General features: G+C 44.4%; 2 protein-coding genes across 7 annotated transcripts in view; one reads left to right on the top strand and one right to left on the bottom strand.

Annotated features, from left to right (window-relative positions):
* Positions 1-17,783, top strand: part of TERF1 (telomeric repeat binding factor 1) — a 37,770-nt gene extending 19,987 nt beyond the window's left edge. For 4 of the 6 annotated variants that reach the window (XM_059723976.1, XM_059723977.1, XM_059723978.1 and 1 more), the window contains one exon: positions 1,358-1,699. In XM_059723976.1, coding sequence (XP_059579959.1) covers positions 1,358-1,525 — 168 coding nt within the window. In that variant the 3' untranslated portion in view covers positions 1,526-1,699. The other 2 variants (XM_059723980.1, XM_059723979.1) reach the window with 2 other exon arrangements.
* On the bottom strand, positions 6,209-25,175 carry SBSPON (somatomedin B and thrombospondin type 1 domain containing). The gene is made up of 5 exons (XM_059723981.1): positions 24,795-25,175; positions 14,617-14,811; positions 9,828-9,918; positions 8,482-8,658; positions 6,209-6,570 (listed from the first exon to the last, which is right to left on the bottom strand). The coding sequence occupies exons 1-5, from the start codon at positions 25,057-25,059 to the stop codon at positions 6,453-6,455; spliced, it is 846 nt and encodes a 281-aa protein (XP_059579964.1). The 5' UTR covers positions 25,060-25,175; the 3' UTR covers positions 6,209-6,452.
* Positions 25,176-26,852: the final 1,677 nt, after the last annotated feature.

Here is a 26,852-nt window from a genome sequence, read left to right as displayed (position 1 = left end):
CTAGCACAGCCCTGCAGCCCTCTTGCGGGGTACGTGCCCCCGGATCTGCGTGCGTGATAACAGCAGGCTGCTGCTGACATCTGGAGCCAGTGCCAGCACCCGAGTCTGCTCGGAGCAGCCCGCACAGAGTGCTGGAAAGAACCCACTGCTGGTGCTGGCCTTAGCCAGCAGCAACTGCCTGCTGTCATCCTGTGCGCAGGTCCAGGGGCCTGTGCCCCCCGGGGAAGAGCCTGGCACAGCCCTGCAGCCCTCCGGGGAGGCGTGGGCCCCTGGATCTGCATGTGGGATGACAGCAGGCTGCCGCTGCTGACAAGTGATACAAGATTTGCTTTGAACAGTTTGAGGTGCAGTTTCACAAAAGCCTGTGCACCTACCTCCTTGTAACTTGGCAGGCTTCATTCCCTTAGAAGGGGCTACTATCCCTGCAATTTTCATCCAAATCAGGCAAAAAACGACAAAGTTATAGGTAATATAGTGATTCCCCATGATAGTCTGTGCCCAAATCTCTGACACAGCATAGAAATTCCAAAACAGTTTCAGCCAAATCAAATTGGAACAGTGATCCAAAACACCGAATTGAATCTCTGTCCCTCCAAAATGGCCGAATCAGAATAGAGACGTTTCGCACAGTCCTAATAGACTGTTCCTGTTCTTTATGCACTTCATTATGGGAATGAGGATGGTAGAGTAGCTGGAAGACCTGGGCTCAATTTCTGGCTTTGGTCTGTTGCAGCTTCAGGGTCGTCTTGTACGTAACTGTCCACAGAAGATAAATAATCTGATATACAGAATACAAATATGAAAGATACTGTTGAACCTGCTTGGCAGAACTGAAAGGAAGTTCAAAATGAGGATCAACCAAAAAAAACCCAACCCAATAATACTACCAGTTCTGCATGTACAAAACCTAATGCTTTCTCCTAGAGGCTACCATTTTTGGTAAGGCAATTATTTGCTATAAAGACGCTAAAACTGATAAAAACAGATAATTGCTAACAGCCTGTATGAAAGAACGTTTGGCTAAGCGTTCAATAACTTTTTGTTCCTCCTTTAAAACATATATACATACAAGCCGGATATTTATGCGCCTAGTAGAGTTGTAGAATCATCAGATTGTACATGCAGAATCTGCAGTGTGTATTTCTGAAAGCATAACATTTGTATTCCACTGTCACCTATCATTACACTAGCTAGTAATATCCAATAGCAGAAGTTGTGCGTAAATTTCCCAACATAATGGAAGAGTATTGAAGTTGCGATATATAAATTTCTGAAAATAGTTTCATTACCAGTATTTATACTAACTGTTGAATTTAAGCTTCCTACATCAAATTTAATGTGTATTCTCTTATTAAAGCGATGGACTTTGGAAGAAGATAAGAAATTGGAGAAAGGAGTAAAGGAGTTTGGCATGGGAAACTGGGCTAAAATTCTGATCCATTATGACTTCAACAATCGAACTGGTGTCATGTTAAAAGATAGGTGGAGAACTATGATTAAGCAACATAAGGTATCTTTGATGTAAGGAAAAGCATTAACTTTTACTAAGTTTTATCCAAGAAAATTAATTTTAAACTACCTGCCTCTTCTTTCCAAGTAATCTTGGTTTGTCTTTTGGCCATTGAAATTATTTTGAAATAATTCCCTGTGTATTGAGTTAAAAGCAGTTGTGTAAAATAAAAGTGATGATAAAAGTTCACTATTAACTCCTGTATTCTTCAAAATATTAAACTTATTAAAAGAAAGTGATTCTGCAGAGCAAAAAGTACTCGGGTTTGTTTCAACTGGACAGAGTTCAGTTTCAGAACAGTTAACATCGTTCAGTGTTAGTACAAACAGGTTCCATAACTGCAACCTGAACAGTAATGTGTAAACTTTTTATTTTTAAGTATTTATATGATGTAATGCAACAACAGGTATTTTATCTAGGGGTGCACCGATAGAGATTTTGGGGGCTAATACTGATAGCTGATTTTTAAGGAGGCATATTTACCAATACCAATCCAATTTCCAATATGCAATCCTTCAGCTTCAAGAGCTGTGTCCAGCTGGTAAGTCTGGTGTGGTGGATGGGAAAGGGTGTGGGAGGGTGCAGATCAAGGCCCCTGTGATGAGAAGGAATGGGGCTGGGGCAGGCACTGATCAGCTGGGGTGGGGGGGCAGGGGGCATGGGATGGCCGCAAGCAGCTCGTCTGGGGGGCGGGGTGTGTGCCCCCCTAGGTCTGTGTGGTGTGGGGCGGGCTAGAGCTAGTGCGGGGTGGAGGCACAGCTTGTCAAGGGGTACAGGAAGGCGGGGGGTGGCTCCTGCCCCTGCACACAACTCCACCAGTGCTCATTTGGTGGCTTCTGCTGCTGTTCCCACTGCTTGTCTGGGAGGGAGGCGTGTGCCCCCAGATCTGCATGGAGCAGGGTGGGCTAGGGCCGGGCTCTTCCCCGCCGGGTAGGTCTGGGGACATATGCCCGCGCACTGCTGCCCCCCCCCCCCAGCAGTGGGAGCAGTAGCAGGAGCCGCCAGACGAGCACTAGATAAGCTGTACACAGAGGTGGGAGCCACCCCCCCCCCCCGAGCCACGCCTCTGTCCCACACCTGCCCCAAACCCACACCCTCCCTCACTGTGGGGGCCTTGATCTGCCGCCTCCTCCCCCTTATAGGACACCAGACTTACCAGCTGAACGCAGCACTCCAAGCTGCCAGCTCTGCTCCTCGCTGCCTTAGTGCTGCACTGAGGCAGAACACACACACGGGCATTTATCAGACAAATTATCAGCCGCATTGAGCCAATTTCCAATATAGAAAAAATTCTTTATATGGGTGCAAATCTGATAACGGACTGATGTGTTGGTGCACCTCTAACTTTATCTGATATTTTATCTGTACTGTTATGTGTTTTTAGCCTTTGAGAGGGAGTTTGGTTGTTTTCAAATAAAATTCTAATTCATGCAAGGTATTATCTTTAGTTGTACAAAGAGATGCACTGTATACAAAGTACTTTGATAATTGCATCTTGTAAAGGCTAGCACCTACAGCCATTTTTAGTTTATCATTAAAGTAAATCATATTGTTTTTTTGTTTTGTTTTTTTTAATCTAATATGATTGATCTTTGTCTAGCATTTTGTTTTTGAGGTGTCTTGGTCAAAGAAGCTTGTAGACTTATCTGCAGACATGAGTCCACCAAACTAAGGTTTTGTAAGTCTTGCATTAATTATACAGAAAAGGACTTTTACCGGTTTTTGGGGGGGGTTTTGGCAGGTGTGTGCGCCTGTTAAAATTCACGTCGCATTTTTCCACTTCTAAATGACTTTGTTTTATAATGGTGCCATGTAGCAGTTGGAAGCAGGACTTCTTGTTAACTTTTATTTTTAAGACAACTTTAATCTGTTGGAAGGATACTATTTTAAAATCACCTACAGAACTGATGTAACTGTACATCTTAATTCTTTTTCCAAAGGAGGAAAAAAAGTGGCCTAGAACAGGGAGATGAGTAACACATGTGGTCATACCTGGTACTTACTTCATGCACGTTTACTACTACTTCCCACTTGATTAGTAGCAACCTTGACTCTTTATGTAGGGCTCCATCAATTAGTCAACAAGACTTGGAATGTGCAGCCCAACTGCTCATTTCTCGAGTACATCTATCTGTCTAGTGTGGTTTGGTAGTGTAGTACTATGATGTACATAGTAAAATATCTTTATTTTTTTTTCCCCTTACTTTCTGCCTTCCCAAAACAAGGTAACTGACTGACTTGGAGGCATCTGGTATGCAAAAAAATACCGCCTCCCCCACCCCCATCCCCACCCTGTATTTCAGTCGCTTTTTGGAAAGTTTTAAAGGCATGGTTGTTTGTCTTGCTGGCCCTTTGTTTCCTTTTCTAAGTAGCAATTAAAACATTTCAATCTATCAATTCCATCCCTGCAAGCTATGCCCATGGTTACAACTAGTGCCCAGAAGGCAGTCTGGTATCACAGGCTTAGTTTTGGTGGCTAGAAATCGATATTTATAGGTTTGCTTTTGGAAATTGTCTTGTACGTAAAATAGTTATTGCATTAGAACAATGGTCCAGGATAAGAGCAAAAGTTAATTGATTTCTAAAAGCCTGTTTGTGACAGCATTTTTCAAGGCCTACTTCGTCTGATGCAGGCAAGCAGACACAGGCTGGGAAATTTAAGACGTACCATATTGTTCCATAACATGAGATAAGGTGGCACCAGTTCACAGTGCCTAACTGCAGGACCCTGGGCATTTCCAGGTTTGGTAGATAGACCAAATTATAAGAAACTGGTAAAACCCAAATTAGGATGCGTGTATGTGATAGGTTTGCAAAATAAAGGAATATGCTGACAGGACAGAATGTGGACAGTGTGACTACCACAGGGAAACTGATCAATGATGCCCAGAGGTAAAGAGTCATCAGAAGGGGGAAAAAAATACAAAAGGAGGGATTTGAAAAGTCCCTGAGAAGGGAACCCGAGGCCACCATGGTCTGAGGACACATCACCAGCCCATCTCGCCCACCCTGCCGGTGGGGTGGGGGGTAAGCCTCAGCCTTCAACCTCCAGGCTGCTGCCATCTGACATTCAAGAAAGAACCTCAGAGTGAAGCTTGCATACTAGTCAAATGTACCTTGATTCTGTGAACCCTGGGACTGGTAAATATAGAATTGTTCGCATTATGCTTATCTGCTATCACTGTATATCAATAACATTTGCCTGTTATCAAATGGAGAGGTCATGGTTGATCTGAGGCTTTGGGTCCTGGAACAAGGTATCTGTGTCATAAATCCAGTGACAACAAATTAATCACCAGGAATCCTAGTTCTCTCTGATTTAAAAAAAAAAAAAAAAAAAAAATCCCCAATTTTTAGTTAAATGAAGTAACCCCAAATCCACATTTTTCTGCGATTTAAATGAAACACCACTAACATATAGATAAATAAATATATAGCAATGTTTCATTTTAATCATGGAAAACATGGATTTGAGGTTACTTTTTTAACCAAAAATTGGGGATTTTTTTTTTTTAAATAACCCCAAATCCATGTTTTCCATGATTAAAATGAAACATTGCTATATATTTATTTATATGTTAGTGGTGTTTCATTCAAATTGCAGAAAAATGTGGATTTGGGGTTACTTGAACTAGAAATTGGGGATTTTTTTTAAATCGGAGAGAACTGGGATCCCTGCTGATCACTTACATAGCCAGGCCCTAACGGAGAAACTAATAGTAAAGTAAAAAGTACTTTAAAAAAATATTACTATGCTAGTGTGGACAGGGTCTTAATATGCTTGTTCTGTCTTCTGATCTTGGAAGAACTCAGTGTCTGACAGGCTGTTAGTTTACTATAGCAAATAACTACTTCTGTAATTAATCTGTCTTTAGACTTGTCAGAAAAGCTGGTTTAATAATTTGACTTTGTAGGAGCTTGGTTTAGGCCTCTTTGCCAGAAAAATCCCCTCTTTGAGTTGTTTCTTGAAGTCCTTGAGGTTTTTTTTCCCCCATGCATAACAAGCAGTTTTACACTATCACAAAGATGTTTGTGTGTATTAAAGAAGAGGACTACAAAAAGTGTTTATTCACCTTCCCGAAATAGTTACATTCAGTAATGTCTGTTTAGATTTTGTTTTTCTATTAAAGGGATACAGGATTTGATTGGAGATGTAATTTAGCCTCTATCCTGTCCATTGTAATCTACTAGAACTGCTCTGGTGAAAGTACTTGACAGAAAAAGGCAGCCTGCTTACTATACAGCAGGGTTGGTACCTCTTACTTAACGGTGACATGCATCCCAGTTTAGCTAGGACAGTCCAGGATTCTGTAGTCTGGTCCTGGCCAGTTGATCAAAAGTCCTGGGCCGGAGTCCAGTGGGGAGGTGGAGCAGCATGGTGTGCCAGGCAGGTCCTGAGCAGGCACCACTGCTCCCGTGTGGGAGCAAAATGGGTGGGCTGGAGTAGGTGCCAACCCACCCACACATGGCACATCCTTTTTCCTGCACAGAAGTGGTGTTGCCTGCCTGGTGCACCATGCTGCACCACCTCCCAACCAGATGCTGGCCTGGGACTTTTTTGACCAACTGTCTGGGACCAGGTGACTAAATCCTGTGCGTTGTGGCCAAATCAGGACATGTGGTGATGCCGCTCTTACTGCAACTCCTACAAGATTGTCCTACAAGGAATTAAGTTGTTAAGAAGTAAAATTACTCCAGTTGGAAGAATTCAGTCTTTAATTACAAAAGAGAGAAATGGAAGCTAATACATTCAGAAGTAGAAAATTTCATGTTAATTCCTATATACGAACGAGGGTCAAGGCACAAATCGGAATATCTCCCAAAGTCTTTCTTGTTCCAAGTTCAGCAAATACAGCAGAAAAGTGTAGTTTTTAATTTTTGGTTTCAGAGTGTTACATTGGTTTTTAACATTCACAAATGTTCTTTATTATAAAATTATTTTTTATGTAAAAATAAAACTATGCACACCAGGACAGGAACACTCCTCCACTTGCCGCACTTTCTTCCATGTTCCTTGGCACTGCGGATTGCCAACTGCTTGCCAGTGGAGAACTTTATTCCTGAAACATAACACAGTAAATGATGGATAAATAACCAAGTAGGTTTCTCAGTAATTTATTTAAATTGTAAATAGAAATATAGCTATAAGATTTCATATTAAATAAAAGTACTTGGTAGCATGTCAACCTTGTTTAGATTTTATTTATTTGCCTAGCTTCCATAATGCATCTTCTATTCTTACACTAAGCTTTTTGGAGTGTTTAGGCATTGATATAAGCTAATGCATGCTAAACACATATTTGACTAAAAGTGATTCCAAATACCTAACATCTTATTTCAGAGTCGTTGTTCTGGTTACCTTATTAAGTGTATGCTGTTTGAGGGAGTCATGTAGACACACCCACAGGTTTCTACACAAGATGTCTTTACTGTGCAGTAGATTTGTCTACTTCACAGTAAAGCATCACCGTCTACGCATGCTCACACTTACTACTCAGTAAATTAATCTACAGCACCATTAGCTACCAACTGTAAATATGGGTAGTAAACTAACTATGCAGTAGATACTGTGCAGTAACACGTGTGTAGATGTTGACCAGGAGTAAACTTGCTCCCAGTCAGCCTAGCCAATGGGGGCCACAGGGGACAGGGATTACTCTGTCCTTGATACTGTTGCTGCTCAGCTACCTGCTCCCCAGAGCAGCCAGCTGTATGGGACAGGTGAGGATTAGATTCCCAACTCCTGCCCACTCCCCAGAGCAGCCAGCTTGGCGCAGCACAGAGCTGCTCTTGGGGACTGGTGAGGGCTGGGAATCCAACCCTTTCCCCCTACCTGGACAGCTCCCAGCAACTGCCTGCTAAGCACTGAAGCCCCACCAGGCAGGGAGCTTGCTGACAGCTTTGTGTCTGGCTGAGCACGGGGCCAGGAGAGCTCTGCCTTACTAAAGTGGTCCCCTCCCAATGTGAACAGCGCCAGGAAACAGCTGCTGCTGTTGGCAGAGCTCTCCTGACCTGGTGCCTACTAGAAATGGTACTATGCCACTTGCCAGCACGGGGAGCCTGGACCTCCCCCTGGCTGCTGCAGGAAGGCAGAGCAGGGCAGGAGCAGCCCTGTGCCAGTTTGCTCTCACTGGGAGCAAATCTGCTCCCAAAAGGGAACATGTGTAAACATGCTTCTGGGTAGGCTTACTGCACAGTATTGTTACTGAGCACTAAGCCTACTTTCAATGAATAGCACGTGTAGATGCAGCTTCACAAAGGAGCCTTAAAGGAAGCAGCTCCATTCCTTCCTTCATAGATAAAAATAAAACTATCAACCCACTAAATTTGGTTTTGTGACACCAAGGATATTTGTCCACAAAAAGTACTAATATGCACTTACTGAACTGGTTAATTATTAACATTGGCTTTTCCAGCTACTGTAAATAAAACAAACTCTATTGTGTAGCCTCAGATAAAATTTGAGAATGGAACAAAGGTGTTCTTTCTGGGTCAGATTAAAATGGAGAGGTCTCATTCTTCAAGTAGCTGCAAGCTGGTCTATTTTTGCTTTTTATTCATAATTTTTTACACAACCGTTGTCTTAATGCTGACAATTCTTACATTGTCTCTAAGTAGAAGGCAAATGAGGGTGTGCACACATTTACCTTTAGCTCCTTTAAAAGAAGTTGGGAAGGAGGAGTGGGGGAAGGGAATTGCTGTTCAGATCTAAATGTTACATCTGCATGGTTTGATAGTGTCTAACTAAGTCACCCCAACTTCGACCCTGGATGAAGACAGATGAAAACTGGAGCAATTTTGCTATGCTTGTATAGCTACAGAATAATGTGGAAGTAACTATTACATTTTAACCGCTTGTATCAGTATCCTTCGATAGTTATCAAAGTTGTATAGGTTGAGATCCTGAAATCAGAATTGTTAGTTATTAATTTTAGAGAAACTGGTTAGAACAGAGAACTCCTGTGTCTTACCCATCAGCATTAAGGCCATCTCCAGAACAACGATGATTGCCACTTTGCATAGCTGGAGGTTGGCAAGCTACACATACTGTGTACCCTTCTCTTATATATTGCATCCACCGAGCATAAGGACGATTCTCCAGAGTACAGTGGTGAGAGAGTGACTCAGTTTTAAATTCCACACAATAGCTGCTTACAGAGAGATAAAATACAGTATGAATTTAACTAGCGTTAGTCATGTATGCTTAAGTGTGGTTCGTATCTTCTACATCCACAAAAAGTACTGTGATGATGCAGTTGTTAGCTATAATAAGCATCTTCTAAGAGTCACCAATTACTTAACATATCTGCTAAACAACAACCAATTTACTGTACTCTGCTCACTTCTAGCTTCTGTATTTTATCTCAATTTCTGATTATGCTCTGCTTTAAATTATGTTGAAACAGTCAAGTAGATGAAGGCATCCAAAACTCTTGAGCAAGAGGCAATATCTTTTATTAGGCCAACTAGATAGTTGCAAATTAATTTTATTTATTTATTTATTTTTGCAAGCTTTTGGTCTCAAACTGCCTTCTTCAGGGCATGAAGTCAATCTTGTACAATCTTTGACTTCTTTGCCTGAAAAAGGGTGTTAAAGCCTGAAAGCTTGCAAACAAACAAAAATGTTACAACTATCTAGTTGGCCTAATAAAAGCTATTACTTCTTCCTCAAGAGTTTTGAATGCCTTTGCCTCTGGACTAACATAGCTATAACCTATATCCTTCAAGTAGATGAATGCATTTCTCAATTACTCCTTTTGGCAGTCTGTTAACGATATAAGAAAATGTTTTGTACGTCTAAATGTTTTCAGTATACTTATTGGGTTAGCGGCCCAATGAAAACAGTACAGGATAAAGCATTAAGACATGCTGCAAGGCTAATACAAATTAAATAACTAATTTTGGAGATCTGAGCCATGTATTTTCACTGCTACTACCATCACTTTGAACCAAGCAGCCCCTGGGAGTAGTAGTATTCTATCCATCTTGTTTATGCAGAGAACTATGTTTAACTTCTCAGGCTTCTCATCATTACAGATTTACTTTACTTTTTATTTTAACCTTTCTTTTTAAAGGCAGCCACACTAAAATTTCCATGATCTCAATAAATGTCTATATCAGGACTGTTAGGAAACCAAAACAAAAAATCAAAAGTAGACCTCAACTGACCCAAAAAATAATAATGCCCTCGGAAGAAAAAGCAGTAGACAAATGTGTCTTGGGGATATATGCTACCCTTAAATTACTGCAAGTTAAGGTTTTACTATGTAATCAAAAACTAAACAAGATGCCCAAATTCATTTGCTAATTAAATTACCTGGATTCTTCTGTGTCTGAAGACCATAGAGGAGATGCTGCTCGTCTTTTTCTCTCCTTACTGTATTCAAAGGTTGTTATGAAAGCAGGAACTGGGAGAAAATAATAGGTCTATTAAAACCATAAATTCTATGAGAGAACAGTAAAACAAAGTAGAGCTACAACTTAGTGTGTAGGTGTGTCTGAGCAAAATGGCAGCTCATGAAAAGGGTCAGACTGAGCTCACTGGTTTATTTGAAAATGGATACAGCTCCATCAAATATTTTCACTTTTCCCTGCTGTAGATCTGTGAGGAACTGCCTTAGAAATTGTGCAGCTTGTGAAACTGTAGGATTCTTAGGTCAAATTGTAGACTTCATGGACACATCCAGATGAGCGGGAACATGCGCACAAAGTATACATGATAAGGATCTCCATGCTGCATATTTGTAGCACGGAGCCAAAAATAGATATTGGACCCTCTTTTTCTTGTTGTTGGTTTTTTTTTGGGGGGGGGGGGGGGGGGGGGTTTAGATACTGAGATTTCCCAAGAAATGGGTCAGCACACATGGCTGCAGTACGTGCCACTTGAAACTGAGCTTGGCCAGCTAGAGCCACATTCTGGCTACTGGCCAGGCTCTGCAAGCCCAGATTGCTGTTGCTGCTGCTGGCCCCAGCCTCCCCTACCCTACCTGGGGCAATCTGCCACATGCCAAAGCATGCATGCTGGAGCATTCCCTGTGGGCAAGTATCAATGGCACAACTATATGCCACTGCTATGTGTCACCAGGAAAATGCATGTGCACACTCGTGGGGATGTGCCCCATTTGTTTCAAATGTTGAGCTCATTTGGTTGTTTTACTGAAGCAGTGTTTCCCAACCTCTTGCACCCCAAGGCACACTTACATTAATAAACCTTTTCTGTGGTACACCATCCTCATACCTATTGTAGCTCCTTGCCATGGCAAAATTCTGTGGCATACTTGTTAATTTCTGATGACATACTTTTGTGTTGTGTCACACTGTTTGGGAAACACTGCACCAAAGGACTCTGTCTAAGAAAGCACTGTGACCACTGTATAGGGTACAGGTGGTCAACTTGTGGTACATGTGCCACAAGTAGCATGGGCAGGCAGCCTCCTGGTGTAGCATGTGGCAGATTGGGGAGGAGGCATCCAGCACTGGCAAGAAGCAGAAAATGACAGCAAGCTGGGCTTGGAGCACAGGATAGGAAGCAGCATAGCAGATCAGCTAGGAAAAGGGGCTTGGAGTGGCACTCAGGGAGGGTATGTGGCCTAATTTGTAACACCTGCCAAAAATGCTGCCCCCCTCCCCCCTCCAATGTATAAGTAGGGATTTACCTAAGTCATGACCAGGGATCCTAGTTTTCCCTGATCAAAAAATAACAAATTCTCTGCTGAAAAACCTAAAATCCTTTGTTAAAATTTAAAGCACCCTAGCCCTGCTGATGCCCCTCACTCCTCTCAGACCTCCCAGCCCTGCTGGAGGGGTCACCCAGCTGCCAGGGCTACGGACCTAGGTCTGCAGCCCCCCTGGCTCCCCACTGCTATGTGTACTCCCAGGGGGATGGGGGGGCCCGCACCTCCCAGAACTGTACCTGGGGTAGGTGCAGGCTGCAGACTTGAGCTCTGACCGTACTCCATTTTTCTGTGGGAAATGGAAAACCCAGATCCATGGTCATAACAAGTGAAAGGGATTTTTACAGGCTGCTTGTTGCCCGTGGAGCTAATTTTGTGGCCTTTGCACAGTGAATTCACCCCTCGCCACTTTTTGGCCAAGAAGGCTGTCCATTGTGTGGCTCTGCCCCTTGCCACTGATTGGTAGAGTGGGGCAGAGCTGGATGACCAACAGCCTTTTCCTAATCAGTGGTGGGAGGGAAGGGAGGCACCATCATTGTGGCTGCTCTTCTTCGCGGCCTCACCCCTCCCGGTTCCTGCCACTGGGGAGCCAGCATTTTATTTTAACTAAGGTTTTTGATTTCGTGAGCAATACCCGATTTCACAGTTTCTGTGAAATCACAAATTTAAGTAGGTCCCTAGGTATAAGGCCATTAACTAAATCAACTACCAGCCCATCTCTTTGAGACGACAGACTCAATATAGGAATCCAGTGTGAGGTGAGAAGAGTACCACTAGCCAGTGGGAAAGCTGTATTTAAAAGGAAGAAGCAACATCTGCTGCCACTTGGGCAGGAGCAACTCTGTAGCCTTAAATGCTAACCTCAGATGTGTGTTTCTGTTACATTTTCCATGAAGGGTTAAACTAGAAGCCAGGTGGAACTTGGCAGAACTGGGGAATGCAACCAAGTTCAGGAGAGCTGAGGCACTGATTAGGGGACCAAGGCTAACTGGGCTGTAAAGTTGGCATATCCTAAGTAGGGCTCAGACAAGTTTGTTTCTGAAACAATACTGTACAGATTTGGAAATAATGACTAGACTACTGAGCCCAAAGATATTTGAAACACAGGGGATCTACTAACAAAAAATTAGTGACTAAAAGAAGAATTGGAACAGGTTGTAATGCCTATTCAGTCCTAAAAAAAACTGCCTAGTGTGACTGGATTTTTTCCTTTTTTGTTGATGATAGAGACTGAAGCTATTAATCGTTTCACATAAATCATCAAATTAGCAGGATATACCCTCATACTTGTATTTAAATAAACACAGGGTGCATCCACACACGCAATTAGCATGTAGCAATAAACTCTGGCGCAGTTTGTACTGGAGTTGATTACTCCTGGGTGCAGTTTTTACACGCGCGCACAGAACCAGCACATTGAGCTGGGGAGGAGCAGCCCCGCCTGGCAGGGAATTCAGGAGGTCAGCCTGCCAGCCCAGAGCTGCTCCATCCTGGCTCAACGTGCTGCAGAGGGGCTGGCCAGGGCACGAGGCTGCTACAGTGTGGGGCTAGCCAACAGGCAGCCCCTGCACTGTAGCACTCTCATGCCCCAGCCAGTCACAGTCTCTACACATGTGTTTCAGAGCACTAAATAACTCCACGATAGTCTTGGACAGTACTATCCTGCAGCAGAGTTAATTAATTTACTGCACCCTAATAGGGATGTACGTATAGACAGTGATGCTTTACTGCAGCGTTAATTAGGCAACTCCGCAGTAAAGTGCATGTGTAGATGAACCCAGTGTCACCTTATAGGTCACATTTTAAAGGGTCTCAGATTTGTGTGTACATCTGTTTATGTGTGCACGCGCACAATCAAATAACACAGTCAAATAACTTCCTGACTGCCCAGTTTGTTTGCAAGGATACAAGCAAATTCATTTTGTTGGTGGACCCTGGAAGAATCCCATTGTCTGTCAGTGACACAGGAAGGGGATGTTTCAATGCTAAGGCTTAGTCTTACAAAGGACTTACTGGAAATAGACCATACTAGGCCTTACTGGAGACAGAGCTCTCTAGGCCTTTCCTATGCCTAGGATAGGCAACTAGGCCTATACTATGGGCAAGTTGCTCTAAAAGAATGGGGCTATTTCATCTCCCAGAAAAGCTTTGCTGTAGATTTCCTCCCAATTTTCCTACAGCATCCCCTTTGATGTTTTTTCGCATCCAATTCTCCTTTAAGAAGATGGTGCAAATAGAGGTGCATTCCATTCAACACCTGCTCCAAGAACCTATTCAGGCACTAATGTCCCATCTGAAGGTGATTGGTTGATCTCATCTCCAGCACGCTGGATCTGCTTTTTTGGGGATAGCATAGCTTTTAGTGACCACACAGAAAGGAAGGTTGAAAAATGCTCTTAAATACACTTTTCACTTTAAAATCTTATTAAGATTGGTACTGTCTCATACTTCTAGAGAGTGGTCTTCCAAATGGGAACAAGACTACTTGTTTTGAACCTTCTATCTGTTCAATCCCCTCAGTGACTTGGATCACAGTTCTATTTTCCTTTTGGATCTAATTTCTTGGATGCTTTCACATTAGCCTAGAGAGTTCTGGGTGTATTCTTAGAGTAGGAATATTTTCTCCATGTTTTGTTTCGATCCCTTTCCTTCTAAGGGCCCTGGCTGTGGGAAAACATGTTGCACTCTATCTTGAAAAAAGTCTTGGAAGGAAAAAAATGTACATCCATGCACTGCTGCTTTCACAGCTGAGGGAAACTAATCTTTTTACTCTTCAAGGGGGACAGGCCTGAGGGGGAATCTACTAACTGAAAGACAAGGTCTTGCCCATGACTAGAATTACTATGAAAAACAGCAAGCATATTTCCTTGCTGCAATATTTTATGAAATGTAGCATATGGGCTTATTTTGTTTTATTTTTACTAAGCACTTCCCCAATTTTATTTTCTGGTTAATTTCTCAATGAAAAAATACTTAATTATGTCATTCCACTTGTCATGATGTAGGTCTGCCTAACATGTATGTTATGGGGCATGCAGAATATTTTTTTAATGAATCAAATAATGAATGCTTTCCATACATATCTGACAAACTATAAATGATTAACAGAATGTACTGGAAACTAGACAAACACTTCTGAAAGGCTTCAGTCAAGAAAACAAAAGATAATTTGTCTATAATTCTTAATTTAATAAAACTCTTATGGGGAAACCTCTGCTTCTTGTGATGGACAAATGCAAATAAAAAAACCGAATAATTTCTGAAATGCAAGTACCTGTAAAATTACATGAAAGTAAAAAATGAGGTTCTGAAATTAATTTGTATTTTATAGACTGGACCTACAACTTTATTGTCAATGTGGCAAATAAATAGCTGCTGTTTTTAACTGTCATGAGCTGTAAGGGTGATGCAGGTCAATCAGAGAGAAATTACCGTGATCATGTCCGCAGTTCTGTCCTTCATAAGTCACGTATTCCAGGCAGCCAGCCTTCTCCTCTAGTGGAGGACAAGGTTCCCCACCGTTTTTAGGTTCTTGTTGCACATAGCGCCTACGCATTCGAAAATTAGGTTTACACTGCTCTCCGCAACCACTCCAGTGACTCCACTCCCCCACAACGCAAGGAAGAGCTGCAAAGCAATAATTAAGTATTACTAGCAGTAAAGATCACTCTTTTATTATTTGCTCTAACAACTCTAGTAGTATGGTCATGCATTGTTTTCCTTTACATATATGTTATGTTTTAAGAAGTTTTTAACTTTCTACTAATAATGAAAGAGTGCTGGCTCAGCCACGTAGTCAAAATGTATATTACTTTTCTCCCTTTGCTTCTAGGTGCAAATTCACACCCAAGACAGGGATTTAAAGTAACACTTCACTGCGCTTGTAACAACTGCACAGTCCGTGCATGTAGATGCGCCCAGGGTGCAACTACATGAGATGCCTTACTAATCTACTGAGTAGTAAAGCACCACAGTCTACACGTTTGCACATTTACTGCACAGTAGCATGTGTAGATGCTTGACCAGGATCAAATTTGCTCCATCAACCCCAAAACTAGGGGGCCACAGGGAAGTCCTCTGATCTTGGTGCTACTCAGCTGCCAGTTTCCATGGGAGCCAAGCAGGGGCCAGAGCAGGGTTGGAGCAGTACTGCACCAGGCTGCTCCCACTGGAAGCAGATTTGCTTCTAAAAGGGAGCATGTGTGTAGACATACCCACTGGGAACGCTTACTGGGCAGTATTTTACTATGCAGTAAGCCATTATTGCATTAATTCCACATGTAGATGTGCCCACAGTCTGGTACATTGGATACTTGAATACCAGTTCAATACTAGCACAGATTCAGAGCCCCCTTGTGAACCTCACATAGAAATAGTTACACTCTTCAGTTTCAAACCTTTTTGGGAAAAGAGCTATCATTTTGAAAACAGATTTTGGTTCAGAAGAAAATTTTTTTTCTGGGTTCAAATTCTGTACTTTGGAATACAACGTAATTCCCTCAAAATTTTAGGTAAGCACCAAATGGCTCATGTGCCAAGTTCTCATGCAGTGCTTATTCTGTGTCCTCCCTCAATCCTGCCTAAAGCAGTTTCAGACTTAAAACAGCTTTTCATTTTCCATAGGAGTTAATTGTTCATCATATAAGCTGGAATATAAAACTACTGAAGAAGAAAAAGTACTGGGACACTTAACAGCTCACTACAGATCTCAAGTGAAGTAGTGAGGAAAGCACTACTGCAGTGAGAAAGACTTTGCTTTGTGGAATACAGAATCTCTCTGACATCTGCTGGACTGTTTAGCGCAAGAACTGCCTTGAAAATTTTCTTGTTTAGAAGACTATACAGTTTTATAGGCGTGTTGAATGGAAAATCCCTGACTAATAAGCAGGAGGTAGAAATTGGACCACAAAGCATCCCTTACTGCTTGTCAATGACTTGACAAAAAACCTTCAAGGTAAAAATACTTGTAATATAGAAGACAAAACCCATAGGATATATTAATCATCCTTTAATTTTTAAACTTTCCCTTTGTACTTGTGCTTGCTGAAGTTCCCAGAAGTGGATTCTTTATAGTTATCTTCCTTTAGCTTGTTTGTATTTTCAACTCTTCCTTTTCCCTGGATTTTGTAGTTAGACACAGGCAGCAACTCAGTTTCACTTTACTTTGGAAAGCATAGCCAAAAAAGAGATCCCAAGTGAATAAAAATACTCTGAAAGCTACTTTGAAAAAAGATTTTGCAGCCTGTTTCCCAGACTGCAAGGGCAGATAATGGATATATTATCCCAAGGTAAGACACTGGATACTGAAAAGGTCTTTGCTTTATTTACCCCTTCAGAGCCACCTTTCATTGCAAAAAAAGTGTGACATACTTATGAAAGAGTTTAGTTTTTCATAGCTTCTCAATAGTGACACTGACACTGTGATGTTTTGAAAACTGTCCCTATACAGCCAGCAGATTTAGCTGTTAAATTGTGATGAGGAATGTTGTTGTTCTTTGTACTGTGTTCATGAGATAATTGCATACATTACAATCCTTCTTGATAGGAGAGAAAAATTCTCATAGTTAAGGCACTTTATTAGGACTCAGAAGATCTGGGTTTGGTCCCTAGTTCTACAGTAAATGTCATTAGGGTTTTTGAGGAAAGCCCTTTAGCACCAGATTCCTCAGAAAGGATGTGGGTACCTTAGGCAGACTTGATGCCTATTCCTACCTTTACTTCAAGGACTGTTTATGAATTGTTCATTAAACAATTTAGATAAAAAATAATAATTCTGAAAGCAGAGACCAGAAACCTCCCCATATAGCTGAGTCTTGTTGCTGCTTTAGTGACTCAGCTATAGAGTGGTCTCATCAACCTTGATCTAACCCTCACAATCTTGCATTCCTGTCTGCACAAAAAAAGAGTAGGGTCTGCCCACCTGTGCTTGGACAGTATGAAGTGAGAGACCTGGATCTGAACCCTCAAACAGAAGAATCTGGGTTCGGAGGTGTCCATGAACAAAGACTCTATTAGGGTATAAGCCAAGCACTAAAAGTTTATATAAAAAGTTGGAGGAGTGGGGTCACACCACCCTAACCAAGGGAAACAGGAAGCTTCTTCAGTTATTTGTAAGAACAGTTGTAGGTGCTTACCTTCCACAGGGCCTTTGTGGGCCTGGATCCCAAGTGGATAGAGACACCTGGCCCAGGTGCCTGAACACTGGGGAAGGGTAGGGGGAAGGACTTCATCTCAGCTTTTGCCTTCTTTCATGCTATACTGTCTTACCCTTGAAACAAACCCCTCTTTTTGTGACCTGTGCGACATACTGTGCTCACTTAAATCCATCCTTAAATCACATGAAGGCTGCCCCCAGTGTATCTTGCTTTCAAGTTTTATTTGTCCTATTTGTCTAGGTCAGGAAGCATGTTGTCTTCATATTTGTTTAAAGCCCAAGCTGTCCATTCTATATGTGCACCTATTGCACTGAGCTACTAGTGTGGAGAAGTGCTCATCAGGCTTTCCACAATACAGATTTTATATTACAGTTATTTATGACTTTGCACACTGCAGTGTGCACTCTTCATACTCTACAAATAAAAACTTACTACTATGTTTTATATCTTGCATAATTTTTATCAGACTTTTAGTAGTTTTAAACTTTAGACTGAACCATTTTTTCTGCCAAATGAATACAACAGAGTGTCTATGAAGCATGCACGATAAGCAGAGAGTTACTCCATGGGGTCATGCACAGGCCAACACAGTAAAGGGTCTATACCTGTACATCCACAGGGAATGAAATGTACTGACTACAAAAGAGCACTTGTTTCTTTCGATCATTTGTTGCCTTTACAATATTTTCTGTCATTAGGATGTAAGATAGTTTTGCGTATTCTCACACAATCTGATCCAAAGTCCACAGAACCCAATGGCTTTTGCTTCCTGTGCCATGTTTTATTTAACACAGTTAGTATCTCTTTCACAGCTGAGCACTGAGGTGTGTGGAGAGTGAATTAGTTCAGCCAAGGGAAGAATATGGTCTTTTAATTAAAGATAACAATATATATATAATGGTAGCACATAGAAGCTCTCCTTCCTTTTTTTCCCACACATGATTTAGTGACAATTATTATCCACTATAGATTCAACTTTCTGTACAATGCATCTACATTTTATTTACAGACATTTTTAATGTTCTTTTTTAAAATCTTTTTTTATCTATTGGGGCTATGGTAGCATTTAGAGGACCCAGATAATATTAGGGTCCACTGTATTAGGTACAAATACTTTGCAAGAGATGGTCCTTGCATCAAAGAGCTTATAGTCCAAACGTGCAAGCTAGAAAGAAGCAGGCCAGTGAAATAACTTGTTTGAGGTCACCCAGTGCTTTTATTTCCTCAATATACTTTTATTCAATGTTTAGCAATTGAAAAACTAGAACAAATATGATTATCAAGTATGATGATCATATTATACATATATTTAACATTGTCATTTTCTGTCATTCAGAAGATCTGTAACGATTTTTAAAATCTTAATTCATCTGCATAATACCTTTCAGGGATGTTTTAAATTCATTTTCTAACCAAAATTAATACCACATTTGGCTTTACTTTTCCTGTTCTTTGAAGGCAAATTTTCAACACTGGGCACATCTACACATGCGATTAATGCACACAAATAAACTGGGTCCTATTGCTCTGGAGTTTTTTGCTCCCGGGCATGATGTTTGAATGTGCGCCTGGGAGCAAAAATCCCCAGAGTATATTGCTCTGGAGTTTATTCGTGCGCAGCAAGTGGAGCTGAGTCAGTACAGCCCAGGCTGGCAGGAGACCCAGGAGATCAGCCTGCCAGCCCAGGGCTGCTCTGACCAGGTTCCACGTGCTGCAAAATGACTGGTTTAGGGCCCAAGGGTGCTTTGGCGCACGGGTTGCCTGCTGGCTGGGGCAGTGTCTACACATATGCTGCTGTGCACAAAAAAACTGCAGCAGGATAGTACTTGTATTTACAGTAGGGTTCTGTACATTTGGGTTTTCCCAGACATGTCCTCTTTTTGGGTTCTCCGGTTTCCATCTGGGTAGTTTTTTTTAATCTGAACAAGTGTCCAGGATTTTGCTCTGCTCCACTGGTGGGAGCAGGGGGATAGCAATTGGAGGCAGGGGGCATCACGTGCAAGTGCATACATACACACACATAGCCAGCATGCAGCCAAGCAGGGTGGTAGGAGCAGCCTCAGCAGCTGGATGCAGGTAAGTCTATGGGGAGTGGGGGTTGGAGGGCCAAGGCTTGGGGACTGTGGGGGGGGTTGAAGGGGGGGGAGGAGGGTGGGTGCCTGCCAGTGCTGGGAAACAATGTCTAGGTGTGAGGGCTGCAACACCCCTCCCCCCCAAGAGGGCCAGAGGGAGGCACTTCAGAGGCAGTGCGGAGCTACACAACTGGGCTACTGACACCAGGAGCTGGTGCTGGGCTCACAGGGATAGGACACCTGGGAGACACTGCCTGGAGGGGGGTGCATAGCCTAGCGTGGCACAGGATCCCCAGCCTGGGGTGCCATAGGCCTCCCCTTTTCCTCCCTTCAGCCTGTGTCAGGGCCAGACTTGCTCCACCAGCACCCTCACAAGCTGGAACTGCTGCAGCCACATTTCCGTCTGGTCAGGGTGGGGGCAACTGGGGGCTCCCTCTGGCAGGGCTTGGGGGAGCAGGGGGCTTGTGGGTCAGGAGTGAGGGGCATTGGCAGGGCTGGGGGGCTATGGGTGAAGAGAACTTCCAACAGACTAATAACTGGAATAGATTCAACCACCATTGAAAGGCAACCACATACAGGGTTTTTTGCTGCAGGTCTTCAGTAGTATACAGTAAATACCACAGGATAAGAAGAAACAGCTGTCTTTTCTACCTGGAATACTGTGGAGGAGACTGAATGGGCAGAATGTAATTTTCCAAATAAGAATTTAGCTGGGAAGTCAGTGAAATACTGTTAAGCTGGTAATAAGTGTCCTGAGATCATTCAAGAGGGTAGTAGCTTCCCTGAAGCTTTGCATAATTTAGGTGGTGATGCATAAATTAATCATTAAATAACACCATTCATTTGGATCAACGCAAATGATTTGGAGTGTGATCATTTCCATCCCAACAAAGAGAAGACCATTCTTTCGTCAATGTTCCACTGCAAGAAATTTTCTACTTAAACTGCTTCTCTTCACACACAAGTATTCTCTCAACGTTGTTAAAGCTGTAAAGAATTTAGCTGAAAATCCTTGTTCATAGGTTCTTCAGCCCACGCAGGGCCATATCATCTCTTTTATGGAGTACCAGGCATGCTTCAATTTTTTTGAGCACAAGAGAACTTAATCCTGGGCTTGGCAATTTTAGAATGTCCTTCCTTTCATTAGCATCTGGCTCAACTTTAATTTTTTGGGGGGATAATATTTTTCTATTATTCTTAACATTACTTGATTTCACATATTTGAAGATGTGGGCATTTTAACTATTTCTGTAATTCCAAAAGTACTTTGTCCAATTGAATCAGAAGTTTGCAGAGCCGCAGAAGAAGGAATGACAAAAATGCTAGAACTAAAAACATAAATGTTGGGTAGGATGACAATAATACTGTAACATGAGAGGAATTCATGAGTTTCCTTTGCTCTGAACTGTTCTGGCTTCAGCTTCTTTGCTTTCAACTGATGTCTTTCTTGATTCCCATTTTGATTTGGATGCTCTATTAACCCCGCTGAATTTATGGATTAGAGCTAGTTTACTGAAGCAATTTCTTGTGCATGTATCTTAGTGTTCCTAAATGTTTTCTATGTGTAATTAATAAAACACAGGCAAGGTTTCAGATTTGCACAGTTTAAAGTCTTCCCACCTTTAGTGTGTTGAGAAAGATACAGAATACAGCATAATGTTTGCATTATAGATAAGAAGTGCCCTGTTGAGGTTGGGTTTGGTTCCCTCCCTTCTTAAAATGAACATCTTTCTACTCTGTTGCTGCCAAATTCCTTGAGCTTCCCATCTTGCCTCCCTATACCAGTGTTCCCTACTAGAATGGTTTGTTTGCTGCATATGAATGCATAGCAAAGAAGATCACAAAAATATAAACATGCTTTTTTGGGGAGTGGAGGAGATACAAGGATGGGAGAGGAGGGGATGCCCTGCTTATGTAAGGGGAAGCTGGAGAAACTATGCAATGAATATTTTTCCTGGCACTACTTCTTCCTACCTTGATCCACAATGCTTCTCTGGGTTTTATGGAAGGAGTGGGACATAGATCTGGACATAGTTCAATACACTCCTGCACATTTGTAGATACATTAACATACAGTGGGCCTTCTCTATGCATGCATCTAGGGAACCATAACCTCCATGTAGAAAGTTGCAGATAACAGCTCTTCCCAAATAACAACCACCTGAAAAACACCCATCTTTGCAACTAGATTGGTAGTCTGTCTTTTCATATCCCTATCCTTTTCATCCTGTGACAGATTCTGTTCTATACATTCTACAGCTATGTACAGTTTGTTTACACTCACAGACCATTTTCTCAGGATGGACTTCAAGTAATGCATCACAATCATAGAAAAGTAAGGCTGGAAGGGCCCTTCAGAGGTCATCTTGTCCAGCCCCCTGCCTGAGGTAGGATCATCCCTATCCAAACCATCCTATACAAATCCATTGTCTAACCTATTGGCCAAACTACACAGCCAATCTTGATGCAACCACAAGATATAATACCCTAACCCAGTGGTCTCCAACATTTTTAAGCAGGAGATCACCTTTGTCATTTAAAAGCAACCCAAGATGTACTGTGCACTGCTGCCACTCCCCCCTGCCTCCCAGCAGGTAAGTCTGGGGGGCAGATCAAGGCAAAGGGAGAAAAGATTATTTGGGGGCACCTCCCCAGCAGGTAAATCCCACCTGGAGCCCCACTCAACATACCCCTGCCTCTGCAGCACTGTCCCTCACTGCGGGGGCCTCAATCTAGCCCCTCCCTTCCCCTTCCCCAGGAATTGACCTGCTGGGCTGGGGCACACGCGTGTATGCACACAGGCACTTAACCCCCTACCCCAGCCTCGAATCAACTCCAAGAGGCTCTGAGATCTACCCGTGGATCTGCCCTAACCTGTCACAGGCAAAGCAGGGGGTATTCAGCAGCCAAATGTCCTGCTGGAGCACATTGTTAAAATACACTGGAGAAGTCCAAGAAAGGGGGCCATGCCCTCTGCTAGAAGAAGACAAACACTCCCACCCCCTCATCCATACCAATCTGACCATGGGGTAAAATTCCTTCCTGACCCCAACTGTGGTGATCAGTCTGAACCCAAGCAGAGGGGCAAGACCCTCCAGCCAGGAATGTCCACATTCAAGTCCCAGCAGGAACACTGGCACACCCCAGCCAAAATCCCATGCCTTGGCTGCAGCCAATACTCAAAGGCAAAAACAGAAACCCTGACACATGTAGCAGGAGGGGGAAACACGTCCTTCCTGGTCCAACAGTGCTGAAGTGCAGTTATGGTAAGAAAACTTATTAAATAAAAGGTTGCCCTGTTTTTGAAGTATTTGAAACTATTACCTTATTTTATTGGTCTTTTGCAGCCTCACAGAAGTTTTCATCTAATACTACACAGCTCTGTTTTAATGCTAGCCCTGCGTACTTCTATATCATTGTTCCTGCCAAATTTGTGCTGAAACAATTCTGTTAATTTTGTTGACCAAGTGCAATGTATAAATAAAATTACTTCATTAGTCATTACGACTGCTGACAGACATGAAAAAAATAAATAAATAAAAGCAGTTTACTGGAAGAAGCAGTGCCTTAGTTGGACCTTGCTCCGCAGTGTCTGTATAGATTGGGTGCTTCAGTAGGGCTTTTTGGAGCTTTCATCTAATAGCTGATTCAGTAGTCTAATAGCTGACTCATGTCCAACTAAAACACCCAATCTATACAGATGTTGGACAAGCCAGGTCCAACTAATGTGATGCCTATTCTGGGCATGCATGGGGGCACACAGACTTTAAAGTAAAGCACTGTTTGGGGGGCGGGGGGAAGCTTATACCTGCAAGCAGCCTATGTTCCTTCTACTGTCCCCGTCCCCCCCCCCCCCAGCAAGTACAATTAAATTATACCAGCTTTTAAAAAACAGACACTTTCTGTTAGTTCTTCTTTTGTTTCCTGTCTTGAATTGTCAGGGAGGAAAGATGGTCCAATTATAAGGGAACCTGTCTAGGTCCTGAGACGCATTAATTCATTTCCCTACTTTGCTACAAATCATAGGCAACTGGTGCCTCCCGAGTCTAGAGGGGCACGACTTGGGGGGAAGGGGGCAGCAGCCAGCTGGCAACGGGGGGGAGGGGTCCTTACACTTCTGCATGCGGCATAGCAGCGGCAGGACTTCCGCCGCTGGCACTTCTGATGACGACGTCCTGCCAGCAGAGCCAATTCAAGGGGGGTATGAGCGCTCTCTGTGCCCCCCTACCAGCTGGAGTGCTCACTCTCAGGGGGGGCACCAGCACTCTCAGGCGGGGGACATGCCCCACCCCTAGTGGGGTGCCTCCCCTAGACGTCGCCTATGCCACCAATTTCCCCATGTGACCTCAGAGTCATTTAGCTTTCCTGTGCCTCCATTTACCCTCTGTGGAGTGAGGATTGTGCAGCTACTTAGAGGACACGCAATTAAAAACTGAGCAGAAGCTATAGCAGCAGAGACTCTAGAAGTAACTATGGTGGTATAACCAGCCAGCCAAGCAAATAGAGCAAGCTAAGTCCTTCTCCAGTCTCTTTAGTTCTACTTCCCTAGCGGCATTCCTTTACACCAGGATGAATCTAAACCATAACTTAAAAACAAGACACCAGGTCTCGGAGTAAATAAAGTGGGCCAACTCCAGACACAGCAACTACTACTGAACCAGGCACTGGATACATTTCTAATGATGTGCACACCACGATTTAAAGTTTCCTGATTCATACTTCTTTGCCTAATGTAGCACTTAGCTAATATGTTCACTTGAGGCCAAAGCATGGGTCATTTCCCAGACTAGAGGCGAGGGATCCCGACGATGAATTTGCCCCCCGTGTATTGCACTCTAAGGGAAGTCACTGCTTCCTTCCCATGATAGGAAGCCCTTTTGCCAATCCCTGAAACAAAACAAAGGTGCAACACAGCCTGCGGGAGCCACTAGGGTGCAACAAATCCTTGCCAGAGAAATGAAGGTGAACACTCGGGTGCTTTCTACGGCAAGCAAGCCTGCCGCCAGCTAGTCATTTCTCGGAAACAAAATCCCCTGAAATGATGTCTTCGAGCAGCGGTCCTCAACCTCTGTCGGACTCGAGGCCCTACTCGGAAAATGCCAGCTCCTTGCTCGCACTCCTTTTTCCCCCTGGCCCCGTTTCCATGAGCAAGACCCAAGAGCCCAGAAGTGTTTGAAACCCTCTGGCTGCCTGCTTGAACCCTGGGCCGCACCCTGCGAACCGTGTGCGCCGCCCCAGCCGTGCCAGCGCAGCGCGCGGAGGCGCTCAGGGCACCCCGGGGTGCCGCAGGCCGCCGGGCTCGGGGCTGGCGGCGGGGGGCGGCAAGGCAGCGGCGCTGCCCCCAGGGTCCCGGCGGGAAGACGCGGGGCCGCCCGGCACCTACCTGGGCACGCCCGGGGGTGGTCGTGGCAGCAGTCCCCGGCGCGCCGGCAGGCTTCGTCGCAGAAGCAGGTGCCGTAGGCGCCGTCCAGCCGCCAGCCCGCGGCCACGCAGGCGGGGTCCCTGCCCGCGCAGCACCTCCCCGCCTGGGCGCAGCCCGCCTCGGCGCGGCGCCACGGCGCCCCCGGCCCCAGCAGCCCCAGCCACAGCAGGCTGGCGAGCGCCTTGCAGCCGCGCATGGCCCCCCAGCGCTGCTCCGTGCCGGGCATCGTCCTCCGCCCCGAGCCGCGCAGCCCAGCCCCGCCCCGCGCCGCGCAGCCGGGCCGGCCGGCAGGTGCTGCTGGGCACGGGGGCTCCCGCCGGGCACGCTGGCAGCGGGCGCGACTGCGAGCCCGCGGCTGCCCGCCAGGCTGGCCCTTCGCCTTGCCTGAGGAGGGGTGGGGGCAGGACGGGCCTGAAGCCCCCCCGGGCAAAACTCACTTCGCTGCGGCTCCGTGAAAGGGCAGCCCCAGGGGCCCCGCGGCAGCCAGCCCCTCCTGGCTGTGCCACCAAGGGGCGGGGGAAGGGGGAACACGAGCCCCCCGGGGGAAAAGTCGCCCGGGCACAGCTTGCACCCGGTGGGTGACCCCCCTGGCTTTTTTGTAGAGCTGGCGGTGGAGGAGCCGGTTGTTTATTGTCCGAGGAGCCTTCCTGGCAGGCGGCACATTCCTCGCATTCAAGAGGACTTGTTTATTTTTTTTAAAAAGAAATCTGGTGCTGGGGGTGGCGGCGGCGGGGTGAGGGGAGCCCGAAGACGTGGTCACATTTCAGTGAGTGTCCTGGTACATGACGAAAGCTCGCTCGCATCCCAGGATGACTGTCACAACCATGAAGGGCTGCACGGCAAACTGCCACCGCTTCCTGGGCCAGACTATAGGTCCGTCTTGCCCAGTGCCCTGTCACACAGTAGTAGCCTATATTAACAGGGGGGCTAACTGTTGCTCTGTGGGCTTAAGACCCAATGTCCTCAATGGCCGCATCTACACAAGACACTTTATTACCCATTAAATTAGGCTAATGTGCCATTTGTTAGTACCAATACATACAGGTACTAGAAAAAACAGCATTAACCAATGTGCCACAGCACATTGACCGGGTACAATTTGTTCCTGGTCAGCCCAGGCAGAGGGGGCCACAACGGCTGCCTGGCTAAGCCCTGATCTCTTCAGGATAGGGAGAGCTGTCCCAGGAGCTGGGACACCTCCCCCTGGGGCTCAGGACCAGCCCTGATCTCTCGGAGACTGTGAGAGAGCTCCCCTTGCCCCCTGTGGCTCAGGCCTGACCCCCACACCCCTGCCAGCCTGGGGCTGGCACCAGGGGGAGCTGGGAGATCTCCCTGGCTGCTGCAGGCGGGCAGAGCAGGGCAGGAGCAGCCCTGGCCTAAGCTGTTCCCATCAGGCCGTTTGCTCCTGATGGGGGCACACATGCAGACACATGCCCTAATGCACCTTAATTTTCTGCACAGAAAATTCAGGTGCATCCATTGCATGTGTAGACACCTCCAGTATGTGTCAAATAGCCCTGTCCCACAGTGGCAGTGATGCTAAAAGGGAGAGAGAACTGGGTAATGATGACCAGGGTTTTGTCCACTGCTCCTCTCTCACCTGCAGCCTCCAGAATTTAAGGTCTAGGAAGTTCTGATTCAGAGGCTGTACCCCTAACTCCCATACTCAATAGTTACTGATGTCCCTTTTCTCTAAGAATTTGTCCAGTCCCTTGTTGAATCAAACTAAACTGTCAGCCTCCCCCACATATGGTAGCAACAAGTTCCACACCTCAATTATTCACTGTGAAAAAGAAATTCCTTGTGCTAGTTTTAGATTTATTACCTTACGATTCTTTCAAGAGTGTCACAAGGTGCAACACAATCTTAACACCATTAGGGATGCAAACATGATGCACATGATAAACCCAGAGATTTCAAATGGAAACACATATTAAAACATTCTGTTCCATTGTGGTCTTTTCCAGCTCTTTAAAATATAATAATTTCTCTATTATTTTTCTGTCATCACAAATGAAT

This window comes from Alligator mississippiensis, chromosome 3 (assembly GCF_030867095.1).
Source record: "Alligator mississippiensis isolate rAllMis1 chromosome 3, rAllMis1, whole genome shotgun sequence".
Classification (NCBI taxonomy): domain Eukaryota; kingdom Metazoa; phylum Chordata; order Crocodylia; family Alligatoridae; genus Alligator; species Alligator mississippiensis.
This window is presented reverse-complemented; position numbering and strand designations above follow the sequence as displayed.